Source organism: Oryctolagus cuniculus, chromosome 12 (assembly GCF_051225735.1).
Source record: "Oryctolagus cuniculus isolate XC-2025 breed Fujian yellow rabbit chromosome 12, ASM5122573v1, whole genome shotgun sequence".
Taxonomy (NCBI): domain Eukaryota; kingdom Metazoa; phylum Chordata; class Mammalia; order Lagomorpha; family Leporidae; genus Oryctolagus; species Oryctolagus cuniculus.
In genome coordinates, this window is record NC_142878.1 from 25205589 (window position 1) to 25227077 (window position 21489).

Here is a 21489-nt window from a genome sequence, read left to right on the forward strand (position 1 = left end):
TCGGAAGGCTCTCACCACACTGTCTGGTGTTCATCCAGTGCTCAGAGAAGCATCACTTAGGTTTAGTGTGCTCTGTGCAGGCTGGGAGGCCAGCTTCCATTATTTTTCACTTGTGCTTGCCACACTCTGTTTACTTTCACAGAGGAATTTGGGATGGTGGTGAAGGATTGGAGAAAATAAAATGAAATAAAAGAAATATGAGAGCCGGCGTGACGGCTCACTAGGCTAATCCTCCGCCTTGCAGCGCCAGCACACCGGGTTCTAGTCCCGGTCGGGGCGCCGGATTCTGTCCCGGTTGTCCCTCTTCCAGGCCAGCTCTCTGCTGTGGCCCGGGAGTGCAGTGGAGGATGGCCCAAGTGCTTGGGCCCTGCACCCCATGGGAGACCAGGAGAAGTACCTGGCTCCTGCCATCGGATCAGCGCGATGCGCCGGCCGCAGCGCACCAGCAACACCGGCCATTGGAGGGTGAACCAATGGCAAAGGAAGACCTTTCTCTCTGTCTCTCTCTCTCACTGTCCACTCTGCCTGTGAAAGAAAGAAAGAAAGAAAGAAAGAAAGAAAGAAAGAAAGAAAGAAAGAAAGAAAGAAAGAAAGAAAGAAAGAAAGAAAGAAAGAAAGAAAGAAAGAAAGAAAGAAAGAAAGAAAGAAAGAAAGAAAGAAAGAAAGAAAGAAAGAAAGAAAGAAAGAAAGAAAGAAAGAAAGAAAGAAAGAAAGAAAGAAAGAAAGAAAGAAAGAAAGAAAGAAAGAAAGAAAGAAAGAAATATGAGATATAAGTTGAACCAAAGCAGCCTTAAGAAAGATAGACGTGGCTTCTTGGCCTCTTTGCTAAGATCAAGTGTAAAAGGGGAAGACATTTGGAAACAGTGTTTGAAAGTCATTGTTATAGAACCTCACTTTGAAGCATACCTGTGCCAGACCTCTTCAAGGAAGTCAGTAAGAATAGCTACCCTTTTGTATCTAAAGGGAGAATTTTTAGTCTAAAGTTGATTTTACTGGCTAAAGAATGCTGAGTGCTAGATTTCTGACCAGGTAGGTCAAGACAAACTAGTTCTTAAGGAAAAACCAAAGATGTCCTAAAATGATCATGAAAGCATAAAGATCAAGAAAGCTATGGAAGTGCCAAAGAAAGGAGTTTCAGTAAAATAACATGATCTTTCTCAGACTTCCACCCTTTTCAAGGCCATAAAAGACAGCTTCATTTGAAAATACTTTGGATTTCTTGTAGGTCACTTTTTTAATACTTAATAAAGTGAAATGGGGTAACACCCACTGTAAAATCTATTCTTCTAAATTAATAACATGATCCTTTGCTATTGAGGCTATACTTTTGTCACGTTTGCCTTTTGTATACATCATTTTGGGATAAATAGGGAAGGAATAGTGCTCAGCACATTGAGAAATAGGTTAAGATACATGCAGATGTCCCAGGGTTGGTTCTTTCTTTCTCAGTCTCCTCTCCACTTCACTTTTTTGTTCACTTGCTTATTTTTTTAAATCTGGGAAAATATTATATATGAAGATCAGTGAGAGATTAGATTTTTTTCCCATCCTTTTGGTCTTCTACAGTTTATCCTCTGAGCATTTATAAATGAAGTTCTAGCACTTTAATTACACATGATATAATATATCTCAGTTAATCATGTAATTATAGCTGTGCCTACACGGGAAATTTGAGTTTCTTATTACAATACTGAAAACATTTGTATGATTCGGTTTGAAACCACCTTATGTTCTCATTCTGTGCTTTTATAACTGATAAAATGTAGACTTACCTGAAATGTGGACAAAGGGAAAACAAGAGATTGATAGGGAGGTAATGAAGCAAGAGTCAAAGGAATTGTTTTGTGGTATGCGCTGAGAAGGACTGTTTAGAATAGCTGTCCCAGGGAGAATCACACATGTCTCTGGAAGCCCTTGGGAAAACGCTTACTTAAGCTTGTTATATTTTAGTTTCACAGTAAAGATTTTAAATGCAGTCTTTTAATAAATAAAACAAGGCCGGCGCCGTGGCTCAATAGGCTAATCCTCCGCCTTGCGGCGCAGGCACACCAGGTTCTAGTCCCGGTTGGGGAGCCGAATTCTGTCCCGGTTGCCCCTCTTCCAGTCCAGCTCTCTGCTGTGGCCCGGGAGTGCAGTGGAGGATGGCCCAAGTGCTTGGGCCCTGCACCCACATGGGAGACCAGGAGAAGCACCTGGCTCCTGCCTTCGGATCAGCACGGTGCGCCGGCCACAGCGCGCCGGCCGCGGCAGCCATTAGAGGGTGAACCAGTGGCAAAAGGAAGACCTTTCGCTCTGTCTCTCTCTCACTGTCCACTCTGCCTGTCAAAAATAAAAAATAAATAAAACAAATTTCAAATAACAAATTAAGACCTTAATCATTACAGACTTAAAGATACCCCTCCAGTAGGAACTCTGAGTGCCACCTGTTTGTGTGTAGCTGTTCACGAGAATCAGTAGAAGGTGTTATTTCCTGTCTTGCCTCTTCCCAGCCAGTCCTGTTTATTGAACAAGACAGTGAAATCATCTTCTTTCCTCCGAGTCCAGATGTTGTGGGACCTCAGAGGCTGTAGTACCCATAGTCCTCCCTAAAAGACCACCCAAACCTGTGTCATTCAAACTTGAAACCTGATTCTTTTCCTAAACTGATTGCATCCAATTTGGGGTCACTGATTTTTCCCCCAAAGAAACCTTTTATTTAATGAGTACAGATTTCATAAGTACAACTTTAGGAATATAGTGATTCTTCCCACCATACCCTCCCCCACCCCACTCCCACTCCCATCCCACCCCCTCCTCCTTCTCCCATTCCCAGTCCCATTCTCCATTAAGATTCATTTTCAATTAACTTTATATACAGAAAACCAACTCTATACTAAGTAAAGATTTCAATAATTTGTACACATACATATACACACACACAAAAAAATGAGAACCAGTTTTATAGTTAATTCTCATACAACTCATTGAGGACAGAGGTCCTGCAAGGGAAATAAGTGCACAGTGACTCATGTTGTTAATTTAACAATTAACACTCATATATGACATCAGTGATCACCCGAGGCTCTTGACATGAGCTGCCAAGGCTATGGAAGTCTTGAATTCACACTCTTCATCAGTATTTAGACAAGGCCATGAGCAAAGTGGAAGTTCTCTCCTCCCTTCAGAGAAAAATACATCCTTCCTTGATGGCCACTTCTTTCCACTGGGGTCTCGCTCACAGAAATCCTTCATGTAGGATATTTTTTTGCCACAGTGTCTTGGCTTTTCATGTCTGAAATGCTCTCTGGGCTTTCAGCCCAGAATGCCTTAAGGGCTGATTCTGAGGTCAAAGTGCTATTTAAAGTGATTGCCATTCTATGAGTCTGCTGGGAGTCACTGATTTTGATTTAATTATGTGTGATTCCATAGTTCAGACAAAATGGTATTGTAGTATATCAGTTTTTTTTCTTAAGTATAAGATAATTAACCTGCTCCACCTTCACATCTCTTATGTTACAGTCACTGCTTTTGTTTCCCCGAGTTTCCACCATAGAACCTGCTTCCTATACTGCTGTTTAATTAAACATCTTCTTGGTTGGGGTAACTGACAAGGAGTAGATTTAATTCAATGCATGCATGACACAGACAGTCCAATTTTAGAACAGCATGCCAGGTGTCCCACAATTAACATTTGTTCATGAAAATGTCCCTGGATGTGGGATTATTTTTATTAAAGTGTTCTTTTGATAAAGCTGTTCTGTTATTAAACTGCTAAAAAATAATAATAAATAAATGTTTTGATATTAGAAAAAAATGAGCATTTGGTAAAAATGATGTTCCCAGCAACACACATTGAGTTCATATGTTGGTAACTGGGATTATTTGTTGAATAACATTTCTTGTTTTAAAAAAAAAAATACTTATTTGTTTGAAAGGCAGAGTTGGGGCCGGCACTGTGGCATAGTGGGTAAAGCCACCGCCTGCAGTGCTAGCATCCCATATGGGCACTGGTTCAAGTCCCAGCTGCTCTACTTCTTATACAACTTCCTGCTATGGCCTGGGCAAGCAGTGGAAGATGGCCCAAGTCCTTGGGCCCGTGCATCTGCATGAGAGACCTGGAGGAAGCTCATGGCTCCTGGCTTCTGATGGCCCGTTTGGGGAATTAACCAGCAGATAAAAGACCTCTCTCTCTCTCTCTCTCTCTCTGCCTCTGCCTTTCTGTAACTCTGCATTTCAAATAAATAAATGAATTTTTAAAAAAGAAAGAAAGGCAGAGTTACAGAGAGAGAAGGAGAGAGAGAGAGAGATCTTCCATCCACTGGTTTACTCCCCAGATGGCCACAGTGACTAGGGCTGGGCCAGGAACTTCAACTGGGTCTCCCACATGGGTGCAGGGACCCAAGCACTTGGGCCATCTGTTGCTCTTCCAGGCACATCAGCAGGGATCTGGACTGGAAGCAGAGCAGCTGGGACTTGAAACGGTGCCCCCATGGGATGCTGGCATCACAAGTGGAGGATTAACTTGCAGTGCCCCTTGTTGAATAATATTTCTACACCTGTGAGTCTGTGGACCCACTGCTCTGCAGTTCTAATAATAGAAAAGGCTCTTAGCATAGCATATGCAGAAGGGCTACTGAGTCCAGCAGTGCCATGATAGATTGTCACACGGCCATGAGGATAAGTTAGTCTCCTGTTGCACCTCAGTCTGCTCCCACACTCACAGTTGGGTGTTCGATACCTGAAGAAAGAGTTCACTTGAACTAGCACTAGTTCAAGGTACAGCCACCTTGAGAGACTGATGGCAGGTTCCTCAGAACTTTTGAAACTGAGAGATCATGGTGTATGTCACTTATCACAAAATCTGCAGTAGAATCAATTGTTTAAAAAAAAAAAAAAAAAGAGCTGTTTCCTAGAAAGTAAGTCCCAGTTTATAAACTTGAGATTTCCATCCCAAAATTCATGATAAAATTATTAACATGGCTTCATCCATGTTTTCAGTTGAATCGGCTTTAGTGGAATGTATGGGAAATCCAGCCCCCATGCAAACATTGCCACTGGGGTAGCTTCTCTCCTTTCCACGTGCCACAACTAAGGCGGGAAGTTGAGGAACCAGTCCCACTTATGGAGACTCTTGGAAGGATCCCATTCAACTCTCCCATGCATCCCGACTGGCTGCTTCTAACTACACACTCACCAGGGGGATGTTTGTCATTCCAGCACGCTGACCTATTTGAAAACAGCAGAAGCCAGGGTTACACTAATTTCTGTTTAGCTTCCTCTCCAGTCCCAGCAACCCCCATCCTACAGCTGGAGGAATGTTGCACCCACAACAACAGTGCTACACTGTCCTGGAAACAGCCGCCCCTGTCCACGGTGCCCGCAGAAGGATACATTCTGGAACTGGATGACGGCAGTGGTGGTCAGTTCCGGGTGAGTCAAGAACCTGCTCTTTGTCAAGCCAGAGGATGTGCCCTGGAGCCTGGCTTCCCCACTGTCCTTGGGATGGGTATCCTGGTGGACCCTGCCTGCCCTTCAGCTGAGGGCCTGCTTTCTCTTGTGCCATCAGAGGTGTCTGAAGTGTCCTACTCTTCTTAACAGCGGTAGGAGCAGCACTGCAGACTCTGGGCTAGACTGGTCCCCGCACTTTGCCCTGGGCTAGACTGGTCCCCGCACTTTGCTCTGGGCTAGACTGGTCCCTGCACTTTGCTCTGGGCTAGACTGGTCCCCGCACTTTGCTCTGGGCTAGACTGGTCCCTGCACTTTGCTCTGGCCTAGACTGGTCCCCGCACTTTGCTCTGGGCTAGACTGGTCCCTGCACTTTGCTCTGGCCTAGACTGGTCCCCGCACTTTGCCCTGGGCTAGACTGGTCCCCGCACTTTGCTCTGGGCTAGACTGGTCCCTGCACTTTGCTCTGGGCTAGACTGGTCCCTGCACTTTGCTCTGGCCTAGACTGGTCCCTGCACTTTTCTGGGTGACTGGCCTGCTCTTACCTTTTGGGGGGGGCCTGGTAGCAATCATATGGGTATGCTTACCAGTTTATGATCTGTGTGCGTGACTGCCTGTCCCTGTGTGTCTGCTGTTCTCTCATCCACACTACCTCCTTCTCACCCACCCTCTCCTCCCACCTTGCTTTCCATCTGCACCACCCCACTCTTGCCTGAGTTTTTTTGTTTGTTTGTTTGTTTGTTTGTTTTGACAGGCAGAGTGGACAGTGAGAGAGAGAGACAAAGAGAAAGGTCTTCCTTTGCCGTTGGTTCACCCTCCAATGGCCACCACGGACGGCGCGCTGCAGCCAGCGCACCGCGCCGATCCGATGACAAGAGCCAGGTACTTCTCCTGGTCTCCCATGGGGTGCAGGGCCCAAGGACTTGGGCCATCCTCCACTGCACTCCCTGGCCACAGCAGAGAGCTGGCCTGGAAGAGGGGCAACCGGGACAGAATCCGGCGCCCCGAGGTGGAGGATTAGCCGGTGTGCTGGCGCCGCAAAGTGGAGGATTAGCCTATGGAGCTGCAGCGCCGGCCCTTGCCTGAGTTTTCTCCCCTGCACACTCTGATGCTTGAGACTTCCAGGCAGAGGAGTGGCTTTTCTTTGTAGTGAGGCCACTCCCTGCGCTGCAGAAGATGGGGCCCCTGTCCAAGAGCAGACCCCAGCCCATGAGGACCAGGCTTTCTTCAGGCCGTCAGTGGCCACCACCACCACTAGTCCTCCAGAGAAAAGCCTGTCGGCTCCTTTTCCTGACCGTGGCTTTGGTCTTCCAGTAGCTGTAAGTGCCTGAGGACTGGGGCCAAGTCTGCAGCTCTCCTCCAAGACATAGGCTCCCTGTCTGGATGGGGAGGCCTTATTGACATAGGTGTTGATTTACTGGCTGACGAAATCAAAGTCCTCCCTCTGCAAGACACAGATCTCAGGTTCCATTTCAACTGGTGTCTCTTGTGCTGTGTGTGTGTGTGTGTGTGTGTGTGTGTAAACTCCTGTCTGTCTGTTTCTCATCCCTGACTTTGCCTTTTCAGCTCATTTCATTTCAGGGCCTTTCTTTTTCCATTATTATTATTATTATTATTATTATTATTATTTTAGGCTAGAAAACTCATTCTCCTGGCTTTCCTAAGTCCCTAAATAAATAAATTCCCTTATTTTGTCCCAGCGTTTTCTTCCCAACCGCTACCTACGTGCGTGTCCTAGGCGTCAGCTGGGGCGTGGTTCCCATCCCTTCCCCTCCCACTTCTCGCCCCCTTTGCACTGCCCACTCTCTAGTCCAGCTCTCTCAATCATATTTCTCCTCTAAGAGTCTGACCTAGAAATGTCCTGAAACTGCCTTCAACCCTACATGCCTTAAAATAAACCCATAATTTTCTTTTAAAACCTAATCCTGCCTTTTCTACATCCTGGTTGTCCTTATTTAGATATCAGACTCAGAGTCTTAGCACCATCTGCCTACTTCTTCCTCCCGGAGCACCAATTAACACTAAAGAAGTCCCTGCATCCCATCGATTCTTCCCAGTCATCTGGATCCCTTCCTCTTAGTCCACAGGCTACCATGAAAAAGTGCAACCACCCCTCTGTGCTCCCAGCCTGAGCCTTCAGGTTGTTCCTTGCTGGACCATTCAAAGAATAGTCTTCCCCTACCCGGAACTTGTTAAAAATGTAAAATCTCAAACTCCACCCCAGAAACCTACAGGATTGGAAAGCAAATGTTGATCCTCAGGTGATTCATACGCACCTAAATTTTGAGAAGCTCTGAGTGAGAGGGCGCGATATTCAAACCTGTGTTACGTCGGAAATTAGGAAGGAACGGCTGGGCGACCCAGGCCTCCAGTTTTATTAGTACCCCACCAGACAGTTGTCCCTTTAAGGCTGTGCTTTGAATGCAAATCACTTCCAGTCATTACATCAGCATAAATTTTGCAAAGTGTACAGCTAAAGAGGGAAGCAAATGCCTAACCTATGCTGAAGATGCATTCTGCTCGGATTTATTTTAAGCCGTTTAAATGTCATTCTCCCTCCCTTCCCTGTTTTCTCCCCCTTCCCTCTGCACTGTGATGGAAACCTGCACCCCTGTGGCTCTGAGTGTAACCTTTGTGGCAGTGCCCAGAGTTATCTGCGGAGCTGCCAAAACACACAGAGACCACCCTCGTGTTTTCATGTTTTTGAACATGTTTTTTAAAAACCATAACAATGGATAAAGAGCACCCGTAGGTGTAATATCCTTTTCAAATACCAAGTTACTATTCATAAGCCTAGTCCTAACTATAAGTACCTAATTTTAATTTTTTAAGCCCCGTCTGCTAATAACTTCCATTCATTAAAGCTGCAAGGACCATGCTAAATACCAAGTACCAGGCTGTATGCATTTAAGTTTAAATAATGCTCATACCAAACTCGGAAGGTGCCCCCATTTTGCATAACAGGAAAGGAAAATCAAATAGCCCAGTGTCTCACAGGACTCAACCCTGATCAGGCTAATGCCAGAGCTGTTGACCCTGACCCTGGCTCTCATCAGAGTTTATTTTAAGCGGGTTCTGTTCCTTTCTTGGCCCTCAGGAAGTGTATGTGGGAAAGGAGACAATGTGCACCGTGGATGGCCTTCACTTCAACAGCACATACAACGCTCGAGTCAAGGCCTTCAACAAAACAGGAGTCAGCCCGTACAGCAAGACCCTGGTCCTGCAGACGTCCGAGGGTAAGGCCCTTCAGCAGTGCCCCTCAGAGCGAGAACTGCGTGGCATCTAGAATGGCTGGCAAGCCCGGAGGTAACCCCAGCAGTGCCCGCATTCCTCAAGTGTTTTCCATGACTTGCTCTGCACTCTGGCACAGAGCTGCTGTTCCTCTCCTGCCTTTAGAGAGCCCGTGGGATGTGGATGTGACCCAACCAAAGCTTCCACATCGGCAGTTGCAATGGCTCGGGCCGGCGGCTTCCTTGGGTAACATTCTAAATAAGCTGCAGTTGAAGAAGCTGAACAGTGAAGGCCTGAATGTGTCCTGGTGTCTCAGACGAATGTATCTAGGCCCTAGAGCAGGCTCCCATTCTCCACCGATACACATCGCTTGCCAGTTCTGCCCAGACGATTCTAAATGGCTCTGTAGCAAGAGCTTGTTCCTGAGGGGGGTGGGACCTAGGATCCTGGCAGCTGTGGATTTGTGTGACTGAATGTGTTGCAAATGGGTGAAGGGTGCTGGAGCTGATCCGAGAGGTCCCGTCAGCCACTCTTGGCCCAACCAGCTCGGACTGCATCCATTTCCTCCCCAAAGCCGAGGCCATTGGCACCAACAGGAAGAAACCAGCAACTCATTACCTCGCCATTTTCACCTGTGCCAGTCCCTCTAGTCTCAGTGAGGCTGCCTAGGGCCACTGTGCAAGGTTAATCTCCGAGAACTTCTGCTCCTTGGCTACACTGTACAAGCTTTGGCCTTCAGAGATAAGTGATCCCATCACAGATGAGATGCTGAATTTGATGGCCAAGTATAACCTCTGAGGCTTTTAACATTTTCACTTTAAGAGCAATGGCACCGAGGAAATTAAACCCGTGAAGAGACGTTTATGCTGGTGCCAAAGCATTTTGAGACCTTGAGGGTGTCATTTTAATCATAGAAATCACACCCCCACTGGCATTCTGTATAACTTCCTTCTGCAGAACTAATTATGGTGATTTTGTTCAAGTTCAAGATGTTAGCTAAAAGAACTGGGATGGTGTCTTTTTATGCTTCCCACAAACCTCAGCATATGCCAGTCACCCCTAAAAATGGTTCACATGGTTAAAAACAAGCACAATTTCAAATACCATGGCAGGGGCAAAATACCCCTGGCCGTGAAGACGATGCTTTGGGGAGCGGTTGTTGCTCTATGAGTGATGCTATTCCAAGTCAAGCATTTGCTAAAGAGAAAATGCCCACCCATTTGGATCATGGTAACACGGTAGCCAGACTTCCCCTGGATAATCATTTGGGCACCTGTTCTCTGGGGTGACCTATCTTTTGAGAGCTGTTGTCTCTTTCCCCAAAATGCCGTGCTAAATGCTAAAGCCCTCTGTGAGGTTTTCCTAGGTGCCGTGCGGAAGGTACTTGATGGCGATGGCCTCGTTTCCTGTGTGTGTACAGGTTTGATTGAGGAGTGAAGTGCATGCCCGCAGAGCAGAGAGGAATCTGCAGCCATGTTGCTAATATTGTGTCATCAGACCCACAGGAAGACAATTTCCATCCATAATACATCGTGAGAATCGTGCTATTAGCTAAGATCACTTAGTAGCATAGCAGCCTGAGTGCTTAGGATGTAGTCTCTCGGTTTCTTTTCATGTTCATAAGATTATGGTGTTTAATTTAATAAATTGCAGGATTGGAACTGCGATCCTTGGTACCACAGTCACAGAATTGGGGGTCATTTTCTAAATGAAACTAATGGAACAAGTTCTCTTCCAACAAAGAAACTGTACTGTAGAAATTAATTTCTTCCATGAATTTTATATATTGTGTACAAATATAAGGTATGTATTCAATACAAAGAAAACTCTATCATCATGTAGATATCAGTATTCTCTGTTACTGCACAGAAATGATTTTCTCATGATGAAATAAAGTTCACATACATACTTTCTCCATAACCTTGGTTTGTTCTATTTGTTTCTCCCTCACTCTAACTCATCCAAACAGTGAGACAAGATTTAGAAAGCAAGAAAAAATATATAGCTAATAATTTATTTTTGAAAAGATTTTATTACTCTGTAATGATAGAAAAAAACCTATAAAATTAAATAATTATATCCCTTTTTGTTTTGTAGAACTCAGTGAGAAAAAAGCTATTCACAGAATCTTTATATATTCACTGTGCTTCTATTTTATTAATCTTGTTTCCTACAGTTCTTGGAAAGGTTTGCTCTAGAGATGCTTGTTCTTTGCTGGTCTCGGGGGTTGGTGGGGTGGCTCATTCTGGCTTTCTACTATAATGAAACCTTGCATGTTCTTCTTAGTGAGTTAACTGCTTTCTAAAGCGCAAGACAAAATGTATCACAGAAGAGTACAATTTCGCATGCAATGGCAAGTCTAACTTGTTATTATAAGCATGTTGTCTGAGTTTAAATCACTCATCATGTACATTCTTTTGGAATGGTCTCAAAGCCTCCTGCCAACCTAAGATTGCCATTATGTGAGCGATATCACATATCTACAGTATGAACTCTGATTTTTTTTTTTTCAAAAACAGATATATCTCTCTGTCTCTCTCTCTCTCTCTGTCTATTGGACAGGGCTGGATAAGTACCTACTCTATACTGTCCTGTGAGTACAGAGAAGAGACACAGCCCTGCTGTCACGGAGCTCACAGCTGAGAAGATAGACAGACCTGGAGCCAACAGTTCCCTACTTACAAATAGCAATGAGCACTGTGAAAAAGGGAAGAGGATCCCCAGGAATATACAATTTTTTTGTAGACTTGATCAAGAAAATAATGAAAAGCAATGTAATCTAACGGAAATGAGAAAGGCTGTGTCATTAGAAGAGAAAAGGAAAATGTGTTTTTATGTGAGTTCAAGCTGGTTAGTTCCTTGAGCATGAAGTTCCTGCAGCTGTATCTGTGGGCGTCACGCACACAGGCCTGTTGCAAAATTACCCTGACTTAGAGATAAATATCACTGAAGGTAGTTAAGAATTTTAAAGACTTAAAAGAGACTCACAGAGTCATAGCTGTATGGATCTTTAAAATAATTCATTGAATGGCCATTCATGGCTGTGCTCAGTCTTTGAAACCATCTGCAGAATAGTATCTGTTGCAAACATCCTGTAAGAAGGCCTCTCAATACATAAAGTTCTGAGGCTCATTCTGTGTGACAGACTACACTCCTACCAAAAAAAAAAAAAAATCAGCAAGGCTGACAACAGGAGATGAAATTTTCTGTTTCTATTTCCCTAGTTCCCCCTTAAGCAGATTGTGCCTCTTTAAAAAAAAATCTGGAAAGAACAGGCAATATAAAAAAGGTAATATTCCTGGGTCTCCCCTCACTGAGGGCCTGTACCCCTTGGACCCTCACAGGGCTGGGACAATGGCTGCAGACAATGTGCACAGCAGAGGTGCAGCCTCCACTCACCAGGCCTCCGGGGGAGTAGGGCTTGGAGACTTGCAGTCTCTACTCTTTAGCACAGCTATGTGTGTAAAAGGGTTATTTCCCTTGGGCAGATTCTTGCTGAGCTAAAGCAGACGAATGTTTTTAAGACCCTTGATCAGTGTTCCAGATTGGTTTCCAGGTAGATTTTTACCCCAGGAATGAATGAGCCATTCCATTTTATCGCATCACCTTAACTCTATCATTTAGTTTAATTTCAACTATCAAGTAGGCTCTTCTAAAAAGAAAAATGTTGCTAATAGAGTTGTTTTAATTTACTTTTTCATAGAAGTACTATTCTGATTTTTTTTTTACGTCTGATAGTTGCATGAAACAAGTTACAACATACTGCAGGGGAAATGAACTTGACCTGGGTGGAGGGGGGATAGTTCCCAAAGAAAACAGGGGGAATAACTGTCTGAAAGCCAAAAGCTGAATGCAAGGCAGAAACTTCAACATCCTGCCATAAGCTGATGGTTAAAGGAAATTTTAGTGACTCAAATGTGTTAACTGAGCACCTCTGTTACATCAGGTACTGGCTGGGGCCCTGGGATCACAGGATGCAAGAAGCACAGGATGCAAGAATTTAGGGGGCTTTGCTCCTCTTCTTTCCTAAGCTTCACTGTGCCTTCCTCAGATTCCCTAAAAACTATGGTCCCACCCTGCAGTCTAGATTGCCACCTTGCAACCTGGAAGTAAGAACAGTGGCCTCTGGGTTGGCACAAAAATAAAAGTATAAGACACCAAGCACAGGCACGGAAGCCCTGTCCCAGCCTCAGAGCTGCACCCTGGGTCTCACTCGGTTATGCGCAGTTGCACGGAGCATAACTGATAGACAGCTTCCCCGGAGGAGAAGGAAGAGAGGTTGTGAGAGACATGAGCCGAGGCTGTTGGTGGCATTAACCAAGGGAGGTAACTGGAAGCAATGAGAAAAGACCCCACGAAACCAAAAGAGAGCATTCTATGGCACGTGTTCAGAGGAATATAATCCACTGGGGAATGATTGCCACCCAAAACATTTAATTCAGCACATGCCCTGGAACTCTTGCTGTGGGAGGATCAGGTGAATCTCAGAAGACATTATGGAACCCCAATATGAAATCAGCCCAAACAAAGTATTGTAGTAAACCTTCCTCATTTTTATGGCACACGAGTAAGAACTTTCTTCATTGTCCACCAAAAGGGTCCATGAAAACTGACAGTAACATAACAGCCAGCAAATAGTTTAAGGATGCTGAAACCCAGTGGTGACATCATATGAAAACCCTCCATTCCATGGTTCATCTTAAGTGCCTACAGAAAAAGAGGGTGGGATGTTTTTCTGCCCACCCTGACAGTTTAAAGAATACAGAGTACACACGGCAGGCGCTGCCCTGTGTGACCCTCTCCCCTGCTCTAGTACTGCAGCATTTCAGATTTACCCGATGCATCAGTGTCCTACTGCTGCTGGGACAAATGACCACCAGCGCAGTCAGAGTCCTCAATGGTTGCACTGGCCTGGAGTTCCTTCAGCAGCCGCTAGGTGGGAATTTCTTTTCTTGGCTTTTCCAGCATCTAGCAGGCACTTGCATTCTTTGGCTCATGGCCCCTCTCTCTGTCTTACAATGTCTTCTGATGGCTTTCTGACTCTGACCCTCCTGCCTTTCTTCTACAAGGATACTTGTGACTACCCTGGACTCACCTGGATATCCCAGGAGCATGCCCCCATCTCCAGGTCCATAATCTAATCACACTTCCAAAGTCTCCTTTGCCTGGGAGGTGATGTATCCACAGGTTCTAGGGATTAGGATGTGGACATTTTTGGCTGGGTCATTATCCTGTCTGCCGCACCCTCTGAGGGAGTTATTTCTGTGGGCGGTCTGAGCTTCCGAGCGTTAAGTAACACATCACATCCAGGACTTTTCAACATGCAACACCCATCACAGTGCACTCTGCTGCTTATGTTAGGAAATTGCTATTTGCACTTAGCCAAAATGAAGAAAGAGAAGGAATGCTATCGCAAGTCTGTCTGCTAGGTGCTTGAAAGCATACTGTCAGATGCAGCCACACTGTGCAGCTGCCTCTTGTGCTCATCCAGAAACCCTGGCCAGAACTACAACCTAATTGCTAGTGAAGTGTCACAACATTCCTGCTCTCAGGGGGAGGTCAAGTGATTGTCATTTCCAGCCTAAGATCCCAGCTTTTCCTGAGGTCCTTTGCCCATTTACATGTCTCTGTGCTAAGGCCTGCTCCCCACAAAGCCCTGCTGAGCGGCTGGCTCCCTGGCACAGGGCTCCTCCATAATTAGTACCAGTGGATGCTGTGGGCTGGCAGTTGAGAGTCACTGCCCAGACAGGAAAGATAATGTCAGAGCCACATCTCTAAGGCCCTTGAACACTACTAGCAGAATGAGATCTGGGGCTCAGAGCCCTGCTCATGTTGAAACCAAAGAGCTCTGGTCTCACAGAAGCTTTCCAGCTCTCCAATTCTCAGTGGGGAGGAAAAGTGGGAAGAAGACAATCAGTGATCTAGAATCAGGCTTCAGAGATGCCTGCACACTCCAGCCCTGTGAGTGTATATATGCCCAGGGCATTGAAGACTAGGGCGCGCTCCCACAGGCTTAGCTGAACGTTCACAATAGCCACCCACCCAACAGTTCTCAGGAATGTTTCATCTGACGACAGTCAATGGATTGGTGTTCTTGACATCATGTCTTGGAACTTGCTTTCTGAAAAGTGGACCTTGATGGTGCTATTTATAAAGATTAAAATGTCTCTCCTTTCCCCCAGTTAGACTGCCAGCATCTCATTGCCCCTTCCAGTATGATAGCTCCTTCTCCCACACTTCAAAGGAAATGATCCAGAAAGTATTTAATGATGCAAGCAGTACACAGACTTATGCTTCCCTCTGTGAATGCCAACTAGCCTCTGATGCACCTACTCAGAATCTCTGAAGACAGTTTATGATGATTTTGGCCCAATATAAGCGCTGCACTTTAATCTCTGAGGTTCTGAGATGCCCACAGAAGGGAAGGTGGAACCTTATGTGAGATAAGGATCTGTCCAAAACACAGCAGGGAACACCCAGCCCACCTGCCTCCACATGGCTGAAATTCTACAGGGGAATGATGATGTGTTACCACAGAAGACTGAATTCTCTATTCAGGGAAGAAAAGATTCATCATCCCAGTGTAATTCAGGATTTGCAGATGGTATCAGGCCATCTATACAAATCTTGAACACCCCTGAGGCCACTAGAATAAACTCCATGGCCTGTGTATCAACTCTATTTCTTGTACATTTCCAGATCACAAAGGAGCAACAATAGTTTTGTCACCCCCAAACCACTGTCCACCGGGAACTGATCCCCCAGGGTCTCTACCCCATCCCACCACAGCTGGCAGTGTGAGTTTGATGTGTCCTTTCCACTCCCTAAACTTTAGTTGTCTTGTCTCTCCAGGAAATTAGAGCAGATGACCTCCTTAAGTTATTTGCCATTAGTACCGTTGTGGCTTCTCTCTTCAAAATTACTGTTGGAAGCTGTCAGCTATTTCAGAAATGCCACAAAAAGGCGTTCGCTACCTCTTACCTCCTTCAAGGATCTAGTGTATCTTAGGTCCTATCTATGATACTGAATATCCAACACCCACACTAAAGAGCTGATAAAGGAACATGTAAGAAAAAGCATATGGACCACTGAAGATGTTTTTTTCAAGGCCTCTACTTTGCTTTCCCTGTCTCAGAGCATCCAGGTTTCTCCAAAAATAAATTTAGTTAGAAGAATATGAATTTCTAGAACAAAATCCTCAGATAGGTAAATCATATGTCTTGACCAAATCTGGTTAGTTTATAAAATCCAAGGACAAGAATATAATGATGAGTGTCAGCATCTAGTAGAGAGAGATATTTTGTTGCTTTTAATTTTGACTGATATTCCAGGTAATTTTCTGGATTTTTCCATAGGACTGAATTGGATCCAGAAATCTAGTGCTTGGCGGTTGACATTCCCAGGAGCAGTTCAGTCCTTTGGACTCTTCTGTATTTAATTGAAATGCAGGGTTTTTTTTTTTGGTTCTTCTGATGATCATTCCTTAAAATAATGCCATGGTATTCTAATTTGGAATGGGGAACTTGGTGAGGAAGCATGCAGTCATCTTATGGATGGCAAGAACTGTCTCCTTCTTTTAAAAGGAGGTTTTCAAAACAGATTTGTTTCCCACTCGGCAACTGCAATTAATGCCACACTTAAGAAAGCTTAAAATACCACCTTTTGTTATAAATTATGTACCAGTTGGACATGATTATGACTTTGGCTGCTTATTAGATCATTCAAGAAAGCTCAGCCTCCTTCTTCATTCATTTCTTTGTCTCTCTTAATATCTTCCCAACAAAAGCAAATTATAGCTGGTTTGTAATAGAACTGAAACTCATCTGTAACATGGCATGTGCAGTTCTTAGTCACATATTTGCTTTACCCTCATCTAAAATACAGCCATCTCTTTGGACCAGAACTCAAGGGCTGGCTAATTTGTGGAACTGTTCACTGCCAGACAGGTGGACAATCAAGACTTCTGACAGGACGTAAAGGAGGCTGGATTGTCTTAAGGGCACTGTTTGCCTTTCCTCTTTGAATTCCAAAAATAGCAACTCAACAACTGTACTTTACATTTTCAAAATTTCTACAACATCATATAAACCTTTAGTGTTCTGTACATGTTGGAGTTGGTCAAGAAATGCCACCTCCAGGAGTAAAAAAAAACACAATCAATAATACTCATATATGACACAGATTTTCTCTAAATTACTACTTTTCTTACTGTCAGCTCTCCTTCCAATTTCATGCTTCCCAACTGCTCAATTTTAATACAATGGCACATTGTAGGTGTTCAACAATAGTCACTAAGGAACAAATAAAGGAAATATGCCGTGAGCCAAACAGGAGTGCACCACTCAAATATTCTTTGTTCTTCTTGAACCCAAAAGTAGTAATTAATACATGTTTGTCCTCCCACTGATCTTTGCTTGGTAATTCCTGATGTCCTCTTTCAAGCAGAGGCTTCTACCCTAATGTAGGCTTTTACCCCAGAATCCAGCCAGTCCTACATGGGAAGAGAAGGAAGTCCAGGAAATAGAGGAAATGATGGTCATGGACAAGAGCTGATGGAAGGCTTGTCTTGGTCCGTTCTCATTATGAACACAGTCCCCATAGTTAACGGGTGGAGCCACCACAGTTAGCCAGTGACAGGTTGCTTTCACTCAGCGCAGTTCTTCATCCAGATAGAATCACCACATATAATGACACATGATCAGATATAAAAAAAAAAATCTCATTAGGAGCTACTGATCTTTCTGTAGTGATCTCTATGTTAAAAATTAGTAATGATCGTCTTGGATGTTAACCCTAATCTGAAACATACCTTCGTGAAAGCCTTACTCATCATTGTGCTGACTAACACAATATTATAGCCTGAGAAGCCTCTCCCATAACTCAGTAGTTTGTGTTTTGTAAGGGAAGTAAAGAAGTAGGGTACACATCCTACTTGTACCCCATGTGTATAACATAGAAACACACTAGGACAGTTCACATAAGTTCAAAGTGAGATAAGTATCATTTGGATAAACCAGAACATGGTGATACTCTGCTCAGTATTTTCATATTGTGTTTGGTTTATGCCTTTGAACATATGTAGAGGGGAATGATCAGGAGAGTGAGAGATCGAAAATCCATACATAGAGAAATGGTTGAAATGGACTTTAGCGGCCCCCCTCACCCAGGATACTTTTAAAGAGGACTGGTGACTGGCCTCAAATATTAATGATGTGTTCCATGCAGCTGCAGATAGCAGTACTACAGCTGGCGAGTAGAGCTCTGAGAGGTGTATTCAACACTACAAGGGATCTTCAAAAAGTTCTTGGAAAATGCCTATTATGAAACAACTGCATATATTTCAATTCTTTAAGGTATATAAGTGAGAGAACTTATTTAAAGTGAGAGAGTGAGAATATATTCAGGCCATGAGGGTGGGCAACTCCATGAGGAGAGAAACTAACCATGACAGGGCCAGAGAACTGCCCATGAAGATAAAGAACAGGAGCAGGCAAGAGAAGGGAGGCCGAAAAGAAGGCTACATTTTTTTGAACTCAAATAAATGTATGTTTTAATTCCAGTTTTCCCTGAACTCCTTGCAGTACCCTCATATAAACAATAACCATGAAGTAGGGTTGCTGTCTGGAGGCAATGAGCTCCTCATTCCAGGGGACTTAGAGGGGAAGCTTGAAGATTGCCTCTCAGATGCTGTTGAGATAAGTGTCTTCCTTCAAGACTCCGGCCATCTGACATAAGACAGAGGGGCACAGATGACCTATAGCAGCTGCCCAAATGTTTGCCCTGTGTGCCATGGGGAAGGGGATGGAGGGAGAATTGATTCCTTTGATTGGGATTAAGTGGAAAGTCTTTTTTTTTTTTCTTGCTTTCTCTTTCCTCCCTCTCTCTTTCTCTCTCTTAATTCATTTGAAAGGTCTCATGGCAAGGTAGGATTGTTTTTTTTTCTTTTTTCAGGACCTGTTTAGAGAATGTGGTAAGAGTCCAGATGGTGGGGAAATGGGAAGCCATAGGTGGGGAAAACTCAAAAATGAAGATGGAATGGTTGATAGCATGGGTCTTAATTGTGCTTGGGTAAAGAGCATAGTTAAAGACTGAGAGGAATAAAGGAAAAATGGGTCTTCAGTAAATAATGGATCCACATAAACGATAGGAAGACAATACCATTTCAGTGTCAAGTTTTTAATCCCATGAATACTCATAGCTGCTCTCAGCCCCACCCACTAAGTGGTTCCATCGCCAACTCTAAGTTCTTCCTGATGCTGAGACTAGCAAAGGTGAGTATGCCTCATGATGGAGAGATGTGCATCTATCTCTCCACGGGTTTTCAGGTGATTGCTCGGGGATTCCGTGTATTCCAAAATGAATCTTACCATGTATGTCTCTTCCCTTAATTTTTAAAGCAACAAATATTTTCAAGATAATGAACGGATGGTTCACAGGTGGTGAAAAGCACATTTCCTAACAGAAGCCTGTGTCGGTCTGACAGTGCTGCGTTATACTTCAGATCTGTCCATTAAACTAAAAGGCATTATTTCCTATGAGGGTTATAATGTATTTCTTTAAAATTTCTGTCATCCAAACAAAAGAAATGATCATACATGTCAAGTTATCCAAATCATATGAAGTTTAAGTAGGAGAAAACTTGAACGTATTCTAACTGGGAACACAAAGCTTTAACTTCACAAATACTAATTCTTTTTCTCTGAGGTCTGGCATATAGTTTAAAAATAAAAAATCTTCTTCCAAGGATTAAGTCTAAAGCTAACTTAATATTGTGAGTTTAGAATTGAAAATGAGGCTGACTCTTGGCAGTATGAAAACTTGCCAGTGCCCTTCTGAGCTCTTTAAATAGGATCATGCTGTGCACACATTGCAGTTATTTTAGGTTAAATACGCGCAGTGTAGCATTCTGCCAGGAGACATGTGTGTGACAAAGCAGAGACACGAACAGACTCAAACCAGAAAAATAGTCCCAGAAATGCCCTCTGCATCCAAACAATGTTATTTTTCATGAGAAGAAAGTTCCTTATTGGGATGGGACATGGAGTATTGCCTTCATGCCATCTGTATTTCCTAAATGATTACTGTTGAACTGAATTATAAAGAGGCTCCAATTGGCAAAGATCCATCTCAACCCCATGGAACCAGCTATTGTTTTACAAAAACAGAAAAGAGTGATTAAAAAAAAAAAAGACGTATTATCTGAGTTATAGAGAGAGATCATCCATCTACTGGTTCACTCCCGAAATGGTCGCAATGACCAGGGCTGGGCAGGCCAAAGCCAGGAGCCAGGTCTTCATCCAGGTCTCCCACATGGGTGGTGTGGCCCAAACACTTGGTCCATCCTTCGCCGCTTTTCCCAGGCCATTAGCAGGGAGCTGGATAGGAAGTAGAGCAGCCAGGACAAGAAATGAAATGGCATCCATATAGGATGCCAGTACCACAGGCAGTGGCTTTATCTGCTATACCACAATACTAGCCCAAAAAGAGTGACTTTAATAACTTAAAGAAACTAATTCAGAAGCCCAGATCCAATAATTCAGAAATCCTTACTCTGATATGATGACCTTCATGCCAGATCAGATTACCTGGGGAAAAAAAAAAAAAAAAGACTCTGCCACCAGTGCAGCTCAGCACTGTTCACAGAGAACCAAAAATAGTCAAGTGGTATCTGATTATAATTCAGAAGCAAAGGAAAAGCTCTTTTCCTCACCACCTGTCCAGCCCCCTCTTCCTTAGGCACTCCCATGAGTCCTCTTCCACTCTGTGTATATGTGTGTGTGTGTGTATCTATAATATATATGTGCATATATATTATATATAAACACAGAGAGAAAGGGGGAACTAGGGAACAGCAAACAATTCGCAGAAATCGCCATCTGCTAAACAGCCCTTTAAGAGGCCGTTGGTACCCAGGCAGTGACTTCCAAGGTCGCTGAAGCAGTAAGTGTTCATCTCCTATTGGTCATCAACGAATAAAACTAAGCTCCTGAGTTTCTAAATTCGGCTCTAAAAAATAAATACTTGACTTCGTTAAAAGGAAACCTCCGAAAAATACTTTTTCTGCCACTGAAAAGTGGAGGGAAATGAAAACGCTCCCTTGGGTCCCTCCCGGCCCCCAGGCCCAGGGGGTTTCTGAGTGCCTGCATGTGGTGCCCCGAGGGACAGAGGAGACTGTGTGAGTGCATGGGCCAGGCAGGTCTTGGGGAAGCGTGCATGGGCAGGAAGCACATTTCTGATCTCTAGTTTGCATTGATCTTGCATTTAGACACAGATTCAGAAGAACAGACCCTCCCTTTTCCAGTGCCTTCGGAAAGATTGCCGCTCCGTAGAATGAGTCCTTTCTCCTCCACCCTTAATCTACAAGCCAGCTTCCCGGGGAGAGCCTACTTTGGTTTCCGATCCTCACCCCACCAGCAGAGTTTGCATTCCTCTTTACAGTCTCTCAATGCACCCGGTGAGCTGAGCTCTCAGCCCTTTCTCTGCAGCTCTGAGCCTTGGGGGCACCTCTGAATTACCTGTTTCGTTCTCGCTGTTCATGTGCGGGTGAGGGGGATGAGCTAGTCTCTGTGTCTGTGGCCTGCTTCCGGGAGGAGGAGCCCTTGGACTATGGCGTTTTGTGGCATTCTCGTTTGTGTGGCGTGAGGACCACCTGTGAGGCTGTGGTCGTTGTATAATGGCATTGGAAAGTGATGAGTGAAGCAGTTCTTTTTGCACAAGCTGGTCCCACCGTAGATACCCTGCTCTGTCATCACGCGCAGTGGCCTAGCACGGCACCGGGCTGGCTGGGTGGAGGCCGTGGCAGTACTGCGCAGGGTTGCAGCCCTTCTGTATCCA

The 21489-nt window shown here is 44.4% G+C and overlaps 1 protein-coding gene across 10 annotated transcripts in view; it reads left to right on the forward strand.

The window, feature by feature from the left end:
• TRIM9 (tripartite motif containing 9) overlaps window positions 1-21489 on the forward strand; it is a 114306-nt gene that overhangs the window by 80243 nt on the left and 12574 nt on the right. For 5 of the 10 annotated variants that reach the window (XM_017348289.4, XM_017348290.4, XM_089309717.1 and 2 more), the window contains exons 6-7: window positions 5252-5409; window positions 8522-8660. In XM_017348289.4, coding sequence (XP_017203778.2) covers window positions 5252-5409; window positions 8522-8660 — 297 coding nt within the window. Of the gene's footprint in view, window positions 1-5251; window positions 5410-8521; window positions 8661-10308; window positions 10576-20920; window positions 21110-21489 lie in introns of those variants that run through there. The other 5 variants (XM_008269649.5, XM_002718240.6, XM_008269647.5 and 2 more) reach the window with 4 other exon arrangements.